Source organism: Rattus rattus, chromosome 4 (assembly GCF_011064425.1).
Source record: "Rattus rattus isolate New Zealand chromosome 4, Rrattus_CSIRO_v1, whole genome shotgun sequence".
Taxonomy (NCBI): domain Eukaryota; kingdom Metazoa; phylum Chordata; class Mammalia; order Rodentia; family Muridae; genus Rattus; species Rattus rattus.
In genome coordinates this window covers 168,100,850-168,124,874 of record NC_046157.1, presented here as the reverse complement: position 1 = coordinate 168,124,874, position 24,025 = coordinate 168,100,850, and the positions used below count along the sequence as shown (strand labels likewise).

The following is a 24,025-nucleotide window of genomic DNA, read 5'->3' as shown; positions in this document are numbered from 1 at the left end:
GGCCTAAGGCTGGTCTTCAAGAACAGCAAGAACAGCAGAAAGCCCACATACACATGGAAACTGGACAACTCTCTATTCAATGATAACTTGGTCAGGGAAGAAAGAAAAAAATTAAAGACTTCCTAGAATTTAATGAAAATATTGACACATCATACCCAAACTTATGAGACACAATGAAAGCAGTGCTAAGAGGAAAATTCATAGCACTAAGTGCCCTGGATAAAACAAAACAAAACAAAACAAAAAACAAGCAATCAAATGAACAAAAGAACCCTGGAGAGATCTTACATTAGCAATTTAACAGCACACCTAAAAACTCTAGAACAAAAAGAAGCAAACAGGAGTAGACCCCAGAAAATAGTCAAACTCAGGGCTGAAATCAACCAAATAGAAACAAAGCTAACAATACAAACAATCAACAAAACCAAAAGTTGGTTCTTTGGAGAATCAACAAGATAGTTAAACCCCAAGACAAACTAACTAAAGGGCCCAGAGGCAGAGTCCAAATTAACAAAATCAGAAATGAAAAGGAAGACCTAACAACAGAAAAATCATGAGATCCTACTACAAAAGCCCATACGCAGCAAAACTGGAAAATCTACATGAAATGGATGGTTTTCTAGACAGATACAACACACCAAAGCTAAATCAAGAGCAGGTAAACTTTTTAAATGGCCCATATCCAGTAAGGGAATAGAAGTCATTAAAAACCTCCAAACAAAAAGAGACCAGGGCAATATGAATTTAGTACAGAATTCTACCAGACCTTCAAAGAAGACCTGATACCAATATTCCTCAAACTATTCCATAAAATAGAAACAGAAGGAATACTACTTAATTCATTCTATGAAGCCACACTTACTCTGATATACACAAGGACTCAACACACAAGCACACAAGGACTCAACTAAAAAAGAGAACTTCAGACGAATCTCGCAAAAATACTCAATAAAATTCTTGCAAACCGAATCCAAGAACACATCAAAACTATCACCTAACCTTTAAGAGACTGGGGGCCCCAGGGAGTTTAGAGGTCTGGTGGGGTGGGTGAGGTGGGGACATCCTCATAGAGACAGGAGTTTCAGGGAGGATGTATGGGATGTGCAACAGTCAGAGGCTAGACCAGAAGGGAATAAATTCTGTAGTGTAAAAATACAAATAAAAAAAAAAGAAGTGAGTATGAATAAATATATTTTATATTCTTTTAAAATTTAATAAAAGATACTAAAAAGTACTATGTATGAAGATTTAATATGTATTTGCATATTTAATTGATTTAGTAACATAAATTTAAAGAATATGTGTAAACTTATTCAGGAAAATACATGTTGAAGGTTAGTGTTCAAAGAAAAACAATTCTGTCCATACCTCATATTGACTTCAGTCTTTTGCTGATATTATTTAATATTTCCATGGATCTGCCATGGAAAATTTACCTATTATTTGATTTACCTATTATTTACCTATTATTTATAAAGGTCAACATTACTTTAACTATTTTCACTTAGTAGTAAGTTTAAATAGTGATTTTTTTTCAATCCTTTCAATTTATTCTTCTCTTTGAGTACTGTGTTAATTATGAGAGGTCTTTTGATTATAAAAACTTTGCACTTGGGACTCCTTTCTTCCTACTGAGTTGCCTCATCCAGCCTAGATATAAATGTTTGTGCCTAGTCTGCTCTAATGTCTAACTTGACATGTAAATAAAAGACTGGGTTTTTGATGTGCAAGAGATTAGGTATCCAGAGAGAGATTAGATTAGTAAGAGAAAGCTGCCTGGAACAGAATATATAGAGAGATCAATCTAGAAAGCTGTCTCAAGCAGAACATAGGCTGTCAGCTTGCAACCCATGATTTGACTTTGAGTCATTTGATTCAGATCTCCTAGGCATCCTTTCTCTCAGAAACCCCTCTCCAAACTTTGGCTGATCCTTTGTAGCCTACTTTCTCTTCTTTGAGATTCATGGTATGAAACTATTCAATTCTTCGAGCAGAAATCAAGGCAAGCGTAACTTTCACATTAGTCTCAAAAATATCATGGGGCAACGCTAGGTAAGCAGGTGAAAGACTTGTATAATATACAACTTTAAGATATTGAAGAAAGAAAGAAAAGCAAGTATCAGAAGTTAGAAATATCACCCACAATTCTGATCATCGAGTTCTACTCCTAGATGAGGAGTTAACAGTACTCAATAGGAAGAGTTATTCTCTTTATGAGTGTAGCTGCTGATAGGTAAGACACACTCCAGCGGATGGCTACACATCAAGAAGTTTGCTGGCACTAATTGGACTTGACATGTTAAAAAAGTAAAAAAAAATTGTGCGGATGTGGAATGAATAAAAGATCAAGATCGACTTGAGGAAAGGGAATGAACATGATGAATGAAATAATCAAAGAATTAATTAAAACATTTACAAACATAATATTTATAGCAACGAACTGACCTGCACCATTTGTTGAAGATACTTTTCTTCTTTTTTTCAGCAGGTATTTTTGGCTTCTTTTTCAAAATCAGAACTCCATAGGTTTGTGAAAATATGTCTGGGTCTGCAATTTTGTGGATCAATGTGTTTTTTATTCTATCCCAATGTCATGCTATTTTTATTATGATAGACATTAATACAAGTTGAAGTCTGGGACAGTGATACCTCTACTAGTTCTTTAATTTTTCAGGATTGTTTTGATTATCATGTCTTTTACATTCCTTATAAAATTCAAGGCATTTGTTTTCAATTTTGTGGAATTGTATTGGAATTCTAGTGGTCATATTGTGTTTAATTTTTGAGACTATATTATAGTTACAACATTTCCTCTTTTTCTTCCTCACTCTAAGCCCCATATATCCCTTATTGGTTTTTATCTATTCAGGGCCTCTTTTTTTGGAAATTATTATTGCATTCATATTTATGAATGCATGTACACATGTATGTATATATGTATATTTGTATACATATGTATGTGTATATATATTCATAAATACAATGTGTTCATGTGTTCAGTCTATATAAGTTGGGTTTTCAAGGCTGACAATTTAGTAGTATTGGAGAGTCATTTCTGTGTGTTCTTTCTCAGAAAATTCTATTTTCCTACTCAGCATTTCTTAGTTGCTCATATTTCTTTATGTAGGGTTGAAGCCTCATTAGATTTACTCTATCCATGTTAGCAAATCTATTGATGTTTTATTTTTGTTCCACTCATCTTTACCAAGTCATGACAGTGAGATCATATGGTAGTTTCTGATGTTCTTAGGAAAAATAATCTCATAGGAAAGTCCTCTTCCTCTTGTTCTTACAGTTTTTCTGCCCCTTCTTCTTAGATGTCTTCTGAATGAAAGGTATAGAAGTAGTGTTATATATTTATCAATTAGAATTTAGTTGCACAAATGAATTTAATTAAAAAAATGTTGTCTAACTTCTGCAAAGAGAAGATTCCTTGCTGAGGGGATCATGATAACTCCACTTATTTGTGGGTATGAGGATCGATATTTAAAATATAGTGAGGAATTGTCCTAGCTTAATAAAGTGTTGGTTATGGGTTCTACTCCATGATACGTTACTTCACTAGCCCTAAATATTTGGCTAATATGTTACTCAGGGTTCTCGAGAGGAAGAGAACTGGTAGAATGGTTTCTATAGAGAATGGGGTAATTTGTTAGAGCAGCTTACAGGCAGTAAGTAGTTATGGTGGTCTATGAATGCAAAAATCCAAGAATCCAGCAGTAGTTGTTCAGCCCAAGAGTCTTGATATCTTAGCTGACCTAAAATATAGGCTGAATCTGAAAGAACATGGCTGTAATGCCAGTGGACATGTTAATGAGAAAATAGGGGAAGGAAAGAAAGAACAAGAGCTTTTTCCTTCATGTCTTTTATATAGGCTGCCACCAGAAAGTATGAAACAGATTTATAGTAGATTTTCCTACCTTAAGATATAAAATATCCAGATTAAATGTAAGGCTTCCTATTTCAAATGATTTTGAATTTTGAAGTAAGACAATTTTCTCACAGATTTAGTTTTAGTTAATTACAGATATAGTCAAGTTGACAAGCAAGAATAGTCATCAAAGCTAAGTTTCCAGTATCACCCATAATTTCTATCTCGTTGAGTGGGTCTAATTCCAATTGCAGCAGCACTGTTCATTGCCATGTGTGTAGCACTCCTGCAGCCGTGAGATGCACTGTGCTAAGTTCTTTGTGGTTTACAGAGGCCGTAGCTTTGTAGGGCTGTCAATTGCTTCGTGTATTGTTTTCAATTTCAGATTTTACTTACTAATTAAGGAAGAATGTGTTCGATTTTGTATATTAATTCTAAATCATACAAATTGTTATGTCACTTATTGGGACCAATCTCCCTGAATAAAATATTTTATCACATAAATATGACAACTTTAATTCAGTCCCTGAAATGCATGATGGAAGGAGTTTTAATTTCTCTAAGTTATCTTTTGACAGAGATAAGAACAGTGAGGCACATGGGCACCTATATTCACATTAGCAAACACACACATACACACGCACATGCACATGCACATACAAAATTATACAGTGTACTGATAATAAAATACAACTTTAAAAATTCCCATTTGTTTTAAAGAATTTTGTAGATTCTGAGTTTCTTCTCTTTCTTGTTTTCTACTAAGAAAGCCATATTCTTTCTTTATCCTTTCATAACAATCGTTTTTAGGTGTATTTATTTTAATATATATATAAATGTTTTGCCTGCATGGATGTATATGTAACATGTGCTTTCCTCCTCCTTTATCCTGGAATGGGGGTTACAGATTGTCATGAGGTACCATGTAGGGACTTCTAACCAGGGTCCCCTGCAAGAAGTAGAAATTCTCTCAAGCAGAAAGCCTTCTTTCCAGAGATATTACTCCCGTTTTAAATATTCACTGTTTTGTTTTTTTCTTTCTTGAAATTATAATATGCTAAAATGTGCGATGAGAAGGAATAGTGTAGCCTGAATAGTGACAGCTTTTTAAGCAGCTTTGTTGCATCATAAAAACTGGATTGTGACTTTGCCATGATTATGTGGATATATCTTACTTAGAACATTCCTCAGAGAGAATTTGTGTTCAAGGAGAGGACACTCTCTGTCCCAACAATAACTGCTAACCAAGGGTAAACACAGCATATGATAATGACAGATCTCCTTACTCTGATGTTTCAATCTGATGTAATTGTGCAGGAAAATTGTCATTAAATATTTTTATGTAGGGTTGTTGATTGAGTCAAGGAGTGGTGCTGTTTTAATACCGAATTGTTTTCTAATAAAACGTTGGCCTAAAGACTGGCAAACAAAATAAAATGTAATGAATAAACAAAGAATGTAGAAGTCACTTCCTTTTTCCCCTCCATAAACTTTTGCTTGAATAACAGCTATGGGCATGCTCACAATATTTCGTTGAGTCAAAGAACAATATAAAGCAAAGGATACAAGTATAGTGTTAATTTTTGCAAGCTTTAAAGACAATGCTCTCTTTGGATAGATCTTTGAAATGGATTATCTAGGGAATTTGGAGCTTCAGAGACACAATGTTAATCAAATTGCCCATTTGACTTTAAAGAAAATATTTTGGTTCACAAAATTGGGATGTTTAAGCAAATGAATTACATTAACGTAAAGCATGTCTTGTTCCAACATTTCCCATGATGCACTTGTTTCCCCATCACTTTCCTCTGTCTTCCTTCATTGCATTTTTATGCTCTTATGAAACCTTGGCATGCATGTTTCATAAGGTCACCTAGGGTCTCATGAATATCTTTGACTGGATAACTATCACTACACACAAAAAGTGTCTTTCTTAAGAATTTGAATGAATGATCAAATTAACTCTTACTGAGAAAATTTTGGCTTTGTGCCCTTCATTGCCTTACAAGTTAAGTCAAGAGATTAGAAGGAAGATACTGGTTAAGCTTATGTTATAAATTGTGTCCTAAGGGAGAATGGCTGAGCACTGCAGGTGGAGACTTCTGTCCCAGCCAAATGAAATGGGGATGAAGAATGCAATTTCCCTTCAAAGAGGGGCAGATATTTTATCACACACAGAAACATTAGTTACTAAAATCAAGTGGAATAGTGTCAAAAATATCAAAAGGGGAAAAGCTAAGAAATAAAAATAGAATGATAAGTAGATGCAGAATCTTTAATTTACCTTTCTAGTTAGGGTTTGGATGACATGACTAAAATTAAACTAGTTGACAAGGAGCTTGGGCTCATGCATAGTCTGCTGAATTGTCTCACAGATGCTAGATAGCATGTTTCACCTCCATGGAAGCTTTAAGGTTTTTGAATTTAAATTTTTTAAAAATTTAATGAATTAGTTTGTATACACTTTCATGTGTGTGCAGGTGCACATAGGTGCATGAATCGGTAGTGGCTGGATGTCAACCTCAGACAGCACTCCTTAGTTGCTGCCTACCTGTTTTTAAGCTAGGTGGTCTTGCCAGTGAGCCCCAAGTATCAGTCTCTTTCTCCCAGGGACTGTAGTCGTCAGGTGGGCCCCACCATGCCTGGCTTTTCACGTGAAGACTAGAGATTATACTTGTATCTTCAAGCTTGTGAAGCAAAGACCTGAATAACTAAACAGTCTCTCCTGCCTCTGAATTCAAACAAAGAGCTAGGCTCTTAAATATGCACTTAAACACACATAAGAAAATGTGTAAAAATTGATGTGATTTTCTAAAGAACATATATGCCTACTTCATATGTGCATGCTATAGATATTGAAAGTCAAGGTGAGTGGGTTCCCTTAATGCCAAGGAATTGCAACTGCATGTCTGGACTGCTCATCACATCCCAGGGAGACTGAATTATGACTTCATAAATGTTGTGTGTCTATGTGTATGTGATGTGTATGCACATGTGGAGGGATGCATGCATGCTCTTGGAGATCTGAGAAGAATGCTAGGTATCCTGCACTCTCACTTACCTTTATCCTTTGAGATTACATCTCTCACTGAACCTGAAGCTAAGATAATGCCCAACAAGTGTGAGGAAATCTCAGTTCCTCCTTGCCATGGTGCTTGAATTACAGATGCATGAGGCAACACTTAGCTCTTTTTAAAAAAATGTGGGTGGAGGCTTGGAGCGATGGCTCAGTGGTTAAGAACACTAGCTGCTCTTGCAGAGGTTCTGAGTCCAATTCCCAAAATCACATGGTGGCTCTTAAACCTCTGTAATATGATCTGATGCCCACTTCTGGCATGTAGGTGTACATATAGACATAGCACTCGTATAAATAAAATAAATAAATAAATCTCTTTAAAAATATGAGTTCAGTAGATCTGAATTCAGGTCATTATGTTTGCACCATCACTTATGACCAGTATCATTGTGTCTTTCAGTTAAAATTTTCTGACATCTTAAAACATATTTACTTACCACATTAAATACTATTTTTTCTTTGTTGTAACCATTAGAGATAACAATCCTTTGAAATCATGCATAAATAGCGTCAATTCAAAGCCATTATTAAACAAAAACAGCAATTTTATGCTAGATAGTATGTTTTAAAATGTTTGGGAAAATGATTGGGATCATTAAATTTATTGATGTTTCATGTTCTCTATTGAGGAAGAACAAAATTGCACACCATAAACTAACGTTTTTACTAAAAATTAGTGACATTAAAATTGTCTCAAGATACAATGAATGGTACTTCGTAGCTGCAGGCCATGTTGGTTGTTAGTTTCTACATGCCACTAGGTGTTTCTTGTACAATTTCTTTACATAAACAGAATCCTGTATATTCCAGCCTATGTAACAAGCAAAGTTTGGCAGTGAATGGGTTGGTGAGGAAGCACCTTCATTGTAGCAGGGGGAGGGTGCATGGGAGAGGGGGTTTCCAGAGAGGAAACTGGGAAAGGGGATAACATTTGAAATGCAAATAAATAAAATATACAATAAAAAGAAAGAAAGAATCTTGAGGGAAGTTCAAAGATCCTTTCCCAAGAGAAGGGTCCGGCACATTGGCACATTGTTGTAGGTGCTGTAAGATCCTATAGCAAGAATAAGAAGATTTGTTCAGATTGAGAAGAGACAAAAAAGGCTTGAAGGAAATGAGTAGAAAGGGAACAGTGAGACGTTTAGATGTCTCTGCACTTTCTACAATTAGCAGAGATGGAATCCTTCTGAGAATGCTAAAATCAGAAAGAAATAGTTCAGTGTAAATTGTACAATGTCCTTACTGTTAACGATGCCACACAGCAGATGTGAAAGCTGTTTACTATTTGTTTTTTTAAGATAAAACTTTTCCTGGTGCTGGGGAGTCTTTTAACTTGTTAACCTTTCTACAGGATGTGTGATCTTTAGATTCATGTGAATGACTTAGATTTACCCAAAGAAGCAAGAATGAGTCAGAGCATTCGGTGAACTTTCGAAGCTTGAGCCTCTGGGGCTGAAAAATAATGGAAATACAGTTTGAAGTATTTGGTTTAGAATGTAATTGGAATAGATCTTTGGAATTTCCAGTTTTTAGAAATTTGTAATAGAGGCAAATTTGTTATCTTGACTTTATGTAATAAATACATAGCACAGATTAGAATAAGCCAATAGATTAGGGGAAATTGTTTTTACATGTGTATGTGGGCATGCACCCTCTTGACGTTCAGAGTTAGATGTGTGCTACCAACCCTGCTTATTTTTGTTTGAGACAGGGTCTCCATGAGGCCCAGCTGGTCTCTTAACTCCTGATCCTGCCTCTCTGTTTCCCAAGTTTGGGTACCATAGGCTTGTTAGCAAGATCTGGAAAATGCTTCGAAAATCAACAAGATCAATAAACCCTTAGCCAGACTAACCAGTGGGCATAGAGAGAGTATCTGAATTAACAAAATCAGAAGTAAAAAGGGAGACATAACAACAGAAACCAAGGAAATTCAGAAAATCATCAGATCCTACTACAAAAGCCCATATTTAACAAAATAGAAAATCTGGAGGAAGTGGACAATTTTCTAGACAAATACCTGATACTAAAGTTAAATCAGGATCAGATTAAGCCATCTAAGCAGTCCCACAACTCCTAAAGAAATAGAAGCAGTCATTAAAAGTCTCCCAACCAAAAAGGCCCAGGTTTTAGTGCAGAAATCTAGACCTAATACCAATACTCTTCAAACAATTTCACAAAATAGAAACAAAATGAATACTGTTCAATTCATTCTCTGAAGCCACAATTACGCTTATACCTAAATCATACAGACACCCAACAAAGAGAAATTCAGACCAAACCCCCTTATGAATATAATACAAAAAAATTAAAAAATTCTCATAAACTGAATCCAAGAAAACATCAAAACAATCATTCATCAAGATCAAGTACGCTACATCCAAGTGTTGCATGTATGGTTCATTTACAAAAATCCATCAAAGTAATCCAGTATATAAATAAACTCAAAGGAAAAAAGACACATGATCATCTCATTAGATGCTCAGAAAGCATTTGACAAAATTCAGCATTCCTTCATGATAAAAGTCTTGGGAAGTTCAGGAACTCAAGACCCATACCTAAACATAGTAAAAGCAATATATAGCAAACCAGTAGCCAACATCAAACTAAATAGAGTGAAAGTTGAAGCAATCCCACTAAAATCAGAGAGTAGAGAAGACTGCCCACTCACTCCCGCCCTATTCAATATGATACTTGAAGACCAAGTCAGAGCAATTAGACAACAAAACAAGGTCAAAGGGATACATATTGAAAAGAAAGAAGTCAAAATATTATTTGCAGATGATTTGTTGGTATACTTAAGAGACCCCAAAATTTCTACCAAAGAACTCCTGAACCTTATAAACAACTTCAGCAAAGTTGCTGGATATAAAATTAACTCAAAAAAATCAGTAGCCGTTCTCTACTCAAAGGATACACAGGCTGAGAAAGAAATTTGGAAAACGATACCCTTCACAATAGTCACAAATAACATAGAAAACTTGATGTGATTCTAACCATGCAAGTGAAAGATCTGTATGACAAGAACTTCAAGTTTCTTAAGAAAGAAACTGAAGAGCTCAGAAGATGGAAAGTTCTCCCATGGTCATGGATAGGCAGGATTAATATCTTAAAAATGGCCATCTTGCCAAAAGCAATTTACAGAAATCCCCAACAAAATTCCATCTCAATTCTTCATAAAGTTAGAAAGAACAATTTGCAAATTCATATGGAACAAAAATACCAGGATAGCAAAAACTATCCTCAACAGTAAAAGAACTTCTGGGGGAATCACCATCCCTGACCTCAAGCAGTATTACAGAGCAATAGTGATAAAAACTGTATGGTAGGGGTTGGGGATTTGGCTCAGTGGTAGAGTGCTTGCCTAGCAAGCGCAAGGCCCTGGGTTCAGTCCCCAGCTCCGAATAAAAAGAAAAGAAAAAAAAACTGTATGGTATTGGTACAGAGATAGGCAGGTATATCAATGGAATAGAATTGAAGACCCAGAAATGAACCCACACACCTGTGGTCACTTGATCTTTGACAAAAGAGCTAAAACCATTCAGTGAATAAAAGATAGCATTTTCAACAAATGGTGCTGGTTCAACTGGAGATCAGCATGTAGAAAAATGCAAATTGACCCCATTCTTATCGCCCTGTACAAAGATTAAGTCCAAGTAGATCAAGGACTTCCACATCATACCACATACACTCAATCTAATAAAAGGAAAAGTGGGGAAGAGCCTAGATCACATAGGCACTGGGAAAAATTTCCTGAACAAAACACAAGTGGTTTATGCTCTAAGATCAAGAATCAACAAATGGGATCTCATAAAACTGCAAAGCTTCTGTAAGGCAAAGGACACTGTCATTAGGACAAAATGGTAACCAACAAATTGAGAAAAGATCTTTACCAATTCTACATCTTATAGAGGGCTAATATCCCAAATATACAAAGAACTCAAGAATACTCCAGAGAGCCAAATTACCTTATTAAAAATTTGGGTACAGAGCTAAACCAAAAATTCTCAGCTGAGGAATATTGAATGGCTCTAAAGCACCTAAAGAAATGTCCAACATCCTTAGTCATCAAGGAAATGCAAATCAAAACAATATGAGAGTCCACCTCAGACACATCAGAATGGTTAACATAAAAAACCTCCGGTGACAACAGATGCTGGCAAGGATGTGGAGAAAGAGGAACACTCCTCCATTGTTGGTGGAGGGAGTTGTTACAACCACTCTGGAAATCCATCTTGAGGCTCCTCAAAAAATTGGACACAGTGCTTTCTGAGGATCCAGATATACTACTTCTGGGCATATACCTAAAAATGCCTAACATAACAAGGCCACACTATGTTCACTATGTTCCACTATATTCCACTATGTTCATAGCAGACTTATTTATAATAGCCAGAAGCTGGAAAGATCCCAGATGTTCATCAACAGAGGAATAGATACAGAAAATGTGGTACAACTACACAATGGTGTACTGCTCAGCTATTAAAAACAATGACCATGAAATTCATAGGCAAATGGATGGAACTAGAAAATATCATCCTGAGTGAAGTAACCCAATTACAGAAAAACACACATGATATACACTCACTGATAATTGAATATTAGCCCAAAAGCTCAAGATACAATCCACAGACCACATGAAGCTCAAGAATAAGGATCCCCAAAGTGCAGATGCTTCAGTCCTTCTTAAAAGGGGAAATAAAAATATTCATAGGAGGCAATATGGAGACAAAGTTTGGAGCAGAGACTGAAGAAATGGCCATTCTGAACCTGCCCCCCAATGCCCCTGAAGATTCAGCACATATGCATACAGCCACCAAACCCAGGCAATATTCTTGATGCCAAGAAGTGCATGCTGACAGGAGCCTGATATAGCTGTCTCCTGAGAGGCTTTGCCAGAGCATGTCAAATACAGAGGCAAATGGTAGCAGCCTACCACTGAAACTGAGAACAGGGTCCCCATTGGAGGAGTTAGAGAAAGGATTGAAGGAGCTTAAGGATCTTGTAACCCCATAAAATCAACAATACCAACCAACCAGAGGTCCCTGGAACTAAACTACTACTCAAAGTGTACATGTGGACAGACCCATAGCTCCAGTTGCACATGTAGCAGAGGGTAGCCTTGTTGGGCACTAATGGGAGGAGAATCCCTTGTCTTGCCAAGGCTGGACCTCCCCAAACCCAGTGTAGGGGAATATCAGGGCAGGGAGACTGGACAGCAGGAAGGGGTGAGTTGTTGGATGGGGGAACACCCTCATAGAGGATGAGGCAGGATGGGATAGGGGGTTTATGGACGGGAAACTGGGAAAGGGGATAAAAGAACAGACATGGTATCTACTCACTGATAATTGGGTATTAGCCCAAAAGCTCTGAATACCCAAGGTACAATTCACAAACCACATGAAAGTCAAAAAGAAGAATGACCAAAGTGTGCATGCTCAGTCCTTCCCATAAGGGAAAACAAAATACTGACAGGAGATAAACTGTGGATCACAGACTAAGTGAAAGGCCATCCAGAGCCTGGGGATCCAGCCACCAAACCCACAAAATATTGTAGATGCCAAAAAGTGCTTGCTGACAGGACCCAGTATGGGTGTCTCCTGAGAGGGTCTGCTAGAGTCTGACAAGTATAGAGGTGAATGCTTTCAGCCTACCATTGGGGTTCCCAATGGAGTAGTTAGAGAAAAGACTGAAGGACCTGAAATTTTTTTTATTCCCATAGGAAGAACAACAATATCAACCAACCAGACACCCCAGAGCTCCCAGAGACTAAACTACCAACCAATGGGTACACACACGGAGGGGCCCATGGCTTCAGCTGCATATGTAGCAGAGGATGGCCTTGTTTGATATCAATAAGAGGAGTGGCCCTTGGTCCGGTAAAGGCTTAATGCCTCAGTATAGGGAAATGCCAGAGCAAGGAGGTTGTAGTGGATGGATGGTTGGGGAAGTACCCTCATAGAAGCAGGGGGAAGGGGATGGGATAGGGAGTCTCTGGTGAGGGAACTGTGAAAGAGGATAGAATTTGAAATGTAAATAAGCAAAATATCAAATAAAAATCATTTTTTACAAGTTGGTTTGGTCATGGTTTCTCTACACAACAGTAGACCAAGTAAGACAAAGAGTTTAGCCCATACTGACCTCTGTTAGTAGGTCATTCCATAGCCACCTCCTTTGACAACAATTCAACTTGTGTTTTCTTTCGTCTTGGCCTCTTGCATTCTTTGTGCCTGTCCCTCTTTTCCAAAGAAATATCTGGGCATTTATAGGAAGGGCTGTGATACAGATGTCCCATTTTGAACCAAGCATTCTGTAATTTCAGATTATTTGCCCATAGCTCATTTGGAGGTAACTTCCATCTACTGCAAGGGACTAATCTCTGATGAAGTTTGAGAGATGCACACTTACACACACAAACACACAGACACACACACACATGAACGCACACACACACACACATATTTTAACTGTATGTGTATGTGTGTATACGTATATATACAGATTATAGACACACATTTATACAAATACATACATAAACATATATATGCTTGTAAATACTTGTATACAAATACATATACACACATATGTATATATACACATACATACATGCATGTATAGATATACATACATATATACAATATATGTACACATATACATACACACACACATATATATATATGTACACACACACACACATATATATACATATATATATATATGATTGGAAGTCAGTTTAATATTGTTTCATTAGCAGAATTACAATATTGAGTTTTCCGCAAGGAACTATAACTGACTGGGTGACAGGTTCTTTGTCCCATTAATCTTACTGGGTATGACTATTAATCTGCACTTTCCACAGTAGTAATAAAACTCTTCCACATAAGTTTATGGCTATATCTGGCATATATTGCCATTTTCCTATTTGACTTTCAGGTCCTGTTTATTAAGCCATTTCATGTAGCGGTAAAATAAAGAAGAATCTACCATCCTACAATAGTGGCGGCTCAGAAGGGGCACATAGCATCCGTGGGTATTATCATCCTAATCAGCAAAGCATCTCAACCCAATTCACAAGCTCCATCCCATGCTGCTGCTGGCTGTGCAGCAGCTGCCCTCTTGCAACTCTCTTGCTTGGGACTCTGCTCACATTCCCAGCATCCGGTCCCTGTGGTTATAGTCACAACTCCCAGTGACCCATTAAAATCAAAACTCAATAAGTTTGTAATCTAGCAATAGATTTATATCAGTACGTTCAAACTCCACAAAATGTCTGCACAATAAACTCACAACCAATTAATAATTATATAAACTGCCCACCCAGGTAAGACAAATTGTGTCCTATAAATATCCTTCCCTTATGAAATAAATATTCATAACTTCCTGTGGTCATTTAAGGCCACATGGATCTGGGTTGTTCTCTAGCTCCATCTCGGCTCTTCTTTCTCCTCTCTCTCTCTCTCCTCCCTTCAATGCTCTGTGCCAGCCTTACTTTGTCACTGCCCATTCACAGGTCTTGCCTTATCTTGTGTCTGCATTCACTTGCATAAAGACAACAGTCCATTGTTTTTTTTATCTGGGATAAAGTCCCAACTCTTTGAAATTAGATATTTACCCCTTGAAGTGGCCAATCTGGAGGCCAGGAGTTTGGAGAAATAATGCTGACATCTGCGTCAGTGTTGATCCTTCCTTCCTTCCACTTCAATATGATTTATAAGTTCCTACAGTTCTGACCTTTGATCAGCTAGAAGTTTGCCAAAATATTCAACTTTTGGCTACTTTCCAGCTTTTGATTTACATATAGAATTCGTTTTGATCATGCTATCTGGTCTTATAATGTCTTTTATCAGAGCATTAGTTTTAATTTTTTTTGTTTGTTTTTGTGGAATGGAATTTTCCTGTTTGATAATGTGGCCTTGGAGAAGCCTCCTGGGAGTTATTTGAGAAGGGGTTACCCTATTTGTCTGTCATTCATCTACCAATCCAACACTGGCCTTTACCACATTTTTTTTTTACATATTCCAGAAGGCATAGGTTGCATTTTAGAGCTAATATTGTTTGCTTTGCAATTTCTTTTGACGTGACTTTGCTCCCCCTCTTGGTATACCCTCTGACTGTTCCACATCCCATACCTCCCCCACCTTCTCCAAGAGGTTGTCTCCCTTTCCCACCAGACCTCACTGCTCCCTGGGGCCTCCAGTCTCATGAGGATGAGGGGCATCTTCTCTGACTGAGACCAGACTCAGGAGTCCTCTGCTGTACATGTGTTAGGGCCCTCATATCAGCTGCTGAAGGCTGACAGGTTGTTGGCTCAGTGTCTGAGAGATTTCGGGGGTCCAGGTTAGTTAAGACTTCTATAGGTCTTCCTATAGGGTTGCCCAGAAACAGGCTCAAATTGAGATCTAGCTCCAGGTGAGGCCCCATGGCCTGACACTATTACTGATATTACAGTTTGCTTACAAACAGGGCTCTATCATTACGGCCCTCTGAAAGACTCACCACGCAGCTGAGTGAGATGCAGATACTTACTCCCAACCAATGGACAGAAGCCGGGGACACCTGTGGCTTAATTAGAGAAAAGTTGGAAGGAGCCGAAGAGGAAGGTGACCCTGTAGGAAGACCAGCAGTCTCAACCACACTTCTAATCCATTCATGCATTGATGCTGGTTCCAGCTGCCCTGAGGTCTCTCAGCTCTGTCGGAAGAGCATTGTGTGTTCAGCAATAGGGGCTTAGCTTCTATTTACTGAGGCTAACCCAGGGCAAGAGCAACAGTCTGAGTGTTGTTTTGGGAGTTCCTCAGATAGCTCTGGCTAACACCTCAAAAGATTGCTTTTTTAGGTCTGGCATGAAGTTTTTGTTTTGTAGTCTTTGGTTTTTGAGAGGCTCACCATCAGTCTAGATGAATTCATTTAACTTGTATATGAATATTCATGTACCCATTGCTATTTTACTCATCTCTTTTCTTGCCTTCTATTTACCTTTCTCTCTCTTCCCTAGAACACATCCCCTTTCAAATTTTCTATATTTGATCACTTGAGTCCTTATATTCTTCTTTACCATCATTCCACTATGTTTAAAAAACCAAAAATGTAAGTATGTATGTTAGAGACAACTATATTCTATTTTTAAAAAGTTTGCTACTTTACAACCAACTTTTCTCCCATAGCGTGAAATTTAAACACTAAATAATTACTTATAATGTGTCACATGTTTCATTCTAAAATTAATACACCAGTCATGTTCTGAGGCACAATTTTCCAGACAATGGTAAGTGACAGGTCTAGGAAGTAATGTTGTATATATTATGTCAGACAAGAATATCATAAACCTGCCACCTTAATAGGGGCAAAGGCAAATAAAGAGGTCTTCCAAGACAGCTTTCAAATGTACAGAACCACTTGACATCTGAATTGAAAATGAATGGTCATTACATTGAAAAGAGAAGGGAGCAATGGCATCTAGAATGAGCCTATATGGTTAGATTCTAATTTTTACTATCAGTGAAACTGTAAATGAATCTCTCTCAATAGGTGTTTGACATTATCCATGAACAAAACCAAATTCTTGCACCTGCACTGAAATACATAATTGCATTTTGAAAGAAAAGAATACCATTTTTTTTATAACTTTCAATAGAGAAGTCTTGGCTAGGCTCCAAGTAAATAGAAAGAAATAGAACATATAAACAAGCAAGAGATAATTTGAAACGTCAGCGAGCTCTCTTCTAGAATAGCCTTGAGACAGAATTCTAACACAACGTAAGACAATGCTCAAGCTCTCAAACATGACAAATATATCCCTTTTGAATAAAACATAAATGTCTAATTTGTGCAAAATACCAGATAATGTTTCTCTTCTATCAGAAGATAAACTAAATTTTGTAGGTATAAATAGAATGTTACATAAAATGTTTCTATATCGGTGTTTCTGATAACAAACATGAGATGTTTCTGACAAAGAAACACCAATATTCAGAAAACAGGTGATTGATCTTCACAGCTATATTAGTTAAATTGTCCAGAAAGCTTTATTTTTCAAATAGTATCATTAGAACATTCCTAACAAAGTTTTGAGAAAATACAGTTTTATGTGTATATGAGTAAAGTATGGATTAAAAAGTACAAAATCAAGATAATTGCATGGTTTCCAGCTCAATGGAGATTCCCGTGCATCTACTGACATCAAATACTCTCAATATTTTGAGTCAGAGTTGAACTTCATTTTAAGGATCTTATAACTACTAAAAGTGCACCTTAGAATCTAAACTATTCTTTTAAAAACTAATGAAATGGTATGGGTTTAATAAACACATATTTTGGCCACTTTAGATATTGCGTTTCTGAATTTTATGACATAAATAAAGGATTTGTATTATAAACAATTACACAAACATAAAACTGCTGTCATAAAAATAGATTTGGCTATGGTGTGAATGAGAGTAAAAGTCGTTTAAATGATAACAAATGACCCATGAAATGATACAATTACCATATCTATTGTCAAGGCTAAATATGCTAAAATATCAACTGTAAAACAAAACTGATTGTTCATCTTCTGACAAAATTGATTTATAAAAAAAATGAAGCCTAAGTGTGAAATAAAGGTTGCAAGAATTTTTGTGTGGATATTTTGAGATGTCTGAATCATTTGCATTATTCAAAACATATACTTTATGATTAAAAATAGAAACTAACTTAAGATACCTACTTGACTAAAAACCTAAAAAGATGGGTTTTAAATGAACATTTTGCTCACCCATATTAAGTGAAATAATTTATTTTTAATCATTAATTAAAAAAGAACCCAAATTCTCAGGGTTCGGGCTCTAGTTATACCTTTCACTTTATGGTGTTTTCTATGCTTTCCTTCAGAGTCTATTCAGAAGTAGTTCACATATATTATGAGTACGAATGAGTTCATGCACACAGATATGTTTTTCCTTTGTAAGCATGATATTGTGTGTGGTTTACTGTGAAACATGTATCACAAAAAAGTAATGAGGTCCTGAACCAATCTGATTTGCCCGTGTCACTCCAACTATTTTAGAAAGTGAGAGGTTAATGCTATTTTCATGGGTAGTGATAATAAATATTATCATAACTATGTATATGTTCTGCAAGAGTATTAAAAATTCCATGAGAATTTTACAGTCAGACTCAGGATGTCAATATATACAGAGCTATGCCCAATTATCCTGGGATTAGAAACAATTATGGAGTGAAGACTTCAACAAAGTATCAGATTTTTCCTTCAAAATTGTTTGCGCTTAATTGTGATACAGTTGAAAATATCTATTTACAATGTAAAGTCATGATTTGATACATGCATACTGTGAAATAATTATTGCAGTAAAGCTTCTTAACATATATATCGCCTCACATTGTGTGTGTTTGTGTGCATTTATAGGTGGTAAGAACTGATAGAATTTATACTCTGTTAACAGCATACAGTACAATAGTAACCATATCTCTTGTATCATGCATTAGATTAATAGATGTTTAATGTAGAGTTTATATACTTTGACTTTTCCCACCTTTACTATTCTCTGAACCTCTGGGTAACAACTCTTCTACTCCTGGCTTCTATGAGCATGAGTGTCTTAGATTATGCATACAAATGTGCTGTTTATGTCTCTATTTTATTTCATTCAATGTAGTGTCCTCCTTCCACATTGTTACACACAGGCTGTAGTTTATAAGGTTAAATAATGGAATAGCATACACATACACATACACATTCATATACACATACTCATACACATACATATGTGTGTGTATGTGTATCTCTGTGTGTGTATGTGTGTGTGTGTGTAAAATTTGTTTATTTAGAATTGAAGAATTCTTTTTATTTATTTTTATTGGATATTTTATGTATTTACATTTCAAATGTTATCCCCTTTCTTCTCTCTCCCATATCCCCTAACCCTGCTTCTATAAGGATGTTCCAACTCCCACGTCAATGCTCTCATATTCCCCTACACTGGGGAAACTCACCTTCTCAGGACCAATGGCTTCTCCTCCTATTGATGCTAGACAATGCCATCCTCTGCCACATATGCATCTGGAGCCATGGGTCCCTCCATGTGAACTCATTAGTTGGTGGATTCCTCCCTGGGAGCTCTGGATGGTCTGGTGCATTGATGTTGTTCTTCTTATATGGTTGCAAAACCCTTCAGCTCTTTCAGTCCTTCCCTTAACTCCTCCATTGGGGTCCCCACCCTCAGTCCAGTGGTTAGCCATGATCGTCCTCATCTGTACTTGTCAGGCTCTGGAAGAGCCTCTCAGGAGATATCCATATCAGGTTCCTGTCAGCAAGCATTTCTTGCCATCCACAATAGTGAATGGATTTACTGGCTACATATGGGATGGGTCCCCATGTGGGGCAGACGCTGGATGACCTTTCCTTCAGTCCTTGCTCTACTCTTTGTCCCTGTGTTTCCTCCCATGAGTATTTTGTTCTGCCTTTTAAAAAGGACGGAAGCATAAACATTTTGGTCTTCCTTTTTTTTTTTTTTTTTTGAGCTTCATATGGCCTGTGGATTGTTTCATGGGTATTCCAAGCTTTTGGGCTAATATCTACTTATCAGTGAGTGCACACCATGTGTGTTCTTTTGTGACTGGGTTACCTCACTCAGGATGGTATTTTTTAGTTCCGTCCATTTGCCTAAGAATTTCATGTAGTCATTGTTTTTAATAGCTGAGTGGTACTCCATTGTGTAAATGTACCATGTTTTCTGTATCCATTTCTTTGTTGACGGACATCTGGGTTGTTTCTAGCTTCTGGCTATTATAAATAAGGCTGCTATGACCAGAGCTTCCAGGGACTAAGCCACTACCCAAAGACTATACATGGACTGACCCTGGACTCTGACCTCATAGGTAGCAATGAATATCCTAGTAAGAGCACCAGTGGAAGGGAAGCCCTGGGTCCTGCTAAGACTGAACCCCCAGTGAACTAGATTGTTGGGGGAGGGCGACAATGGGGGAGGTGGGGAGGAACACCCATAAGGAAGGGGAGGGGAAGGGGATGTTTGCCTGGAAACCAGGAAAGGGAATAACACTCAAAATGTATATAAGAAATACTCAAGTTAATAAAAAAAAAAATAAGGCTGCTATGAACATAGTGGCACAAGTGTCCTTATTATATGCTGGAGCATCTTTTGGGTATATGCCCAGGAGTGGTATAGCTGGGTCCTCAGGTAGTTCAACATCCAATTTTCTGAGGAACCTCCAGACTGATTTTCAGAGTGGTTGTACCAGCTTTCAATTCCACCAACAAGCTTTTGAGTGGCAGTATCGTAATAATGAGGTTTTTCTGAAAAACTTTCCCAATACCCCGCCGTGAACTTGCAATATAGTCGGCATTGGCAATTGACAGTCTACGAGACTGAATAATTTAGTCCAAAAGAATAATTATCTAGGGGTTGGGGATTTGCTCAGTTGCTTACCTAACAACCAAGGCCCTGGGTTGGTCCTAAGCTCGAAAAAAAGAAAAAGAAAAAGAAAAAAAAAATTCCACCAACAGTGGAAGAGTGCTCCTCTTTCTCCACATCTTTGCCAGCATCTGTTGTCATCTGAATTTTTGATTTTAGCCATTCTGACTGGTGTGAGGTGGAATTACAGGATTGTTTTGATTTTCATTTACCCAGATGACTAAGGATGCTGAACATTTCTTCAGGTGCTTCTCAACCATTTGAGATTCTCAGTTGAGAATTCTTTGTTTATTTCGTACCACCTTTTTTTAAACAGGGTTATTTGGTTCTCTGGAACCTAACTTTTTGAATTTTTTGTATATATTAGATTTTAGCCGTCTATCAGATGTAAAATTAGTAAAGATCTTTTCCCAATCTCTTGGCTGCCGTTTTGTCCTAATGACAGTGTCCTTTGCCTTACTGAGGCTTTGCAATTTTATGAGGTCCCTTTGTCAATTCTTGATCTTAGAGCATAAGCCATGGTGTTCTGTTCAGGAAATTTTTCCCTGTGCCTATGTGTTCAATGCTCTTCACCACTTTTTCTTCTATTAGTTTCAGTGAATCTGTTTTTATGCGGAGGTCTTTGATCCACTTGGACTTGAGCTTTGTACAAGGAGGTATGAATGGGTCGATTTGCATTCTTCTACCCACTGACCTCCAGTTGAACCAGCAATATCTTGTCTATTCATAAATAATACTGTAAGGAATTTGAGAGTTCACAAATCTCTTTAACATATTTTCTCATTTCCTTTTGATGTATCTGCATCTTAGATTTTTTAATTTACATTTGAGAAATGTACATATGTTTTTTTACAATGGCTGTATAAATTCATATTCTCACTCTCAACGATCAAGGACTTCTCCACACTCTAACCAAAATGTCTCTTTCGAAAATTAGAGTTGTACATTATGTAGTACTAGAAATGAATGCATAAAGATGTATTTTCTTGTAAAATATACCAGAGGGGATATGAAAGAACCTTATTATGTCTACCTGTGAATTATAACCGATTTTTAACCAAATTTTCCATCCCAGAGATTCCACTACTCCAGAACAGAAGGCCCTCATATTGATTAAGAAATTAGTTGTAGGTTTTGAAGCTGAGAAGGAGGACAACCCTATAGGAGGACATGAAGTGTCAACTAACCTGTACCCCTGAAATCTCTCAGACACTGAGACACAAACCAGGCAGTATACACCAGCTAGTATGAAGCCCCCAACACATATGTAGCATAGGACTGCAGGGTCTAGACTCAGAGAAGATGCACTTAACCCTCAAGAGACTGGGGGCCCCAGGGAGTGGCAAGGAAGGTCTTGTGTGGTAGGGGGATGGGAGAGTGGGGACAATCTCTTGGAGACAGCAGAGGAGGTATGGGATGTGGAACAGTTAGAGGGTGAACTGAAAGGGGGATAAAATCTGGACTGTATAAAAATAGATTAAATAAAATTGTAAAGGTAAAAAAAAATTAAAAAAATTGTAAAAAAAAGAAATGAGTTCTATTTCTTTTTTCATCGAGTTTTATATTGAAGCCATTTTTTATGCTTGATTTTAGCTAAAGGGCTGAGAAGAAATAGCCTTTTGTATAGAGGTGAGAGTACGAGGCCTCTACAGCACCATTACCAAAGCTGGAAAAAGTCTTTTAACTCATGAGTCCTCATAATCCAGGAACAGAGTCAAAGGCAATTGCCTTCTGAAAGGTGTTGTTCCTGTTACTTGTGAATTGGGAGAAGCCTTCTGTGAGTATGAGGGACAGGTCTACTTCTAATGTCTCTTCTCTTTTTAAAGTGGGCATGAGTCAAGTTTTCTTGTTTACTTTTCAGCTCTGGAGATGAATAGCATGACCAAAGTGACACATAGAAGAAAGAGTTCCTTTTGGCTTACATTAAGAAATGGAGAGTCCGTAATAATGGGAGAAGCCAGGTATGACAACCAAAGCCAGACCAGGAAGGTGAGAGACTACGAGCAGGAATCAGACACATTGAACTTAAAGTGAAACTATTAACTCAAAAGCCTACTCACAGTGAATTGCTTTCTCCATCCCATTTCCATGTCCTAAATGTTCCATGAAGAAGTTTGAATAAAGATAGTCCCCATAGAGTCAGACACTTGAATGCTTAGTTTCTAGTTGATGGACTGTGTAGGAAAGATTAGGGGGAATATGTTTCTTGGAGGAGTTGTGTCACTAGGGTGAGTCTTGAAGGTTCATCAACCCACAGATAGGTTCAGTCTTGCTTTCTCCCTGCTGTTTATGGATCCAGTGACTGACATGCCTGACTACTACCATGATTCCCATAGTGATGGTCACAGGCTCAGTTTTAGAAACTGTAATCATGTCCCCCAATTAAATTCTTTCTTTTATAAATTGTCTGTCATGTTGTCTCTTATAAAAATAGGCAGGATTTGTTATCAGGAACTAGGGGATTGCTTCAACAGACCTGCCCAAGTTGTTTGAAGAAATATGAAAGACTTTGAAACTTTGGACTAGAAGAGCATTTGAATGCTGCAAATAGGCTGCAACAGACTATCCTAATAGGAATTCTGAAAACAGATGTGCTAAGAATGGTATTGACCATGTATGCCTGGCTCAAAAAAGTTTCAGAGGGAACGAGTATTAGCAAGCATCCTAGAAACTATTCTTATGAAATTACATTAAACACTCTGGCTACTTTTTGCCCTTCTCAAAAGAATCTCTCTGAGGCTAAATTAAAATGTTTTGAACTAATGATTAGCAGAAGAAATTTCAAGAACACTTAGTATTGACTGTGGTACATGCTTATTAGTGGTCATTCTTATGCCATCTTCAATTAAAAAAAGAAACAAAAAATATATTGGCTGCGTAGAACAGAGCACCAGGAAATTCAATGTTGGACCCAAGTCTTGTGACCAAAGAGATGAGAAACTTAATATGCTTTAATATCAGAAGCCTGGTGCTCAATCGAGTACAGGGAGCAATACACTTAGGGTAAGACCCCACATGCTAGACTTCTACCTTATGAAAATCAAAGCTTGGAGAATTAGGGAAACACTAATGAACAATTCAAAGCTACTATGTGTAATTCAAGGAGGGGAGGTTTTAGCCACTGTGTGCAGCAGGACATGGCAGATTTGATTCCTTAGTTTTAGATTTAATGATGCCAGAGCTGTGAGATACCTGGCAATAAGAGCTACAGACAGAATATAGAGCAATCCCAAAAGAAATGGCCTCCTTTCTTCCTATTAAATGTATTCTGTTGTATGCTAGAAGTAGGTAATTTGCTTTTTCCTTTCACAGGGGCTAGATAAAAGATTGCCTGTGTCCCATAAAAGACTTTGGACTTTTAAACTATTCAGGTTTCGTAAACACTATAGGGACTCTTGAAGTTGGACTGAACACATTTTGGAATCTTAATATGGCTATAACCCTGTTGGGGGCCAGGGGATGGAATGTGGTAGTTAAATAAAAATGGCAACCATAGGCTCATATTTTTGAATAGTTGGTTCATAGTTAGTAAGTTGTTTTAAAAGGTTTCGTGTTATGCCTTCTGGGAGGAGGTGTGTGACATTGTGGGTAGACTTTGAGGTTTCATAAGCCCATGCTAGACTCACTCTTGTTTTCTCTCTACCTGTTGCT

The 24,025-nt window shown here is 37.2% G+C and overlaps 1 protein-coding gene across 1 annotated transcript in view; it reads left to right on the top strand.

Annotated features, from left to right (window-relative positions):
• Positions 1 to 22,408, top strand: part of Slco6a1 (solute carrier organic anion transporter family member 6A1) — a 97,234-nt gene extending 74,826 nt beyond the window's left edge. Inside the window, exon 8 of the mRNA XM_032899783.1 lies at positions 22,236 to 22,408. Within this exon, the coding sequence (XP_032755674.1) occupies positions 22,236 to 22,408 (173 nt within the window). The remainder of the gene's footprint in view (positions 1 to 22,235) is intronic.
• Positions 22,409 to 24,025: the final 1,617 nt, after the last annotated feature.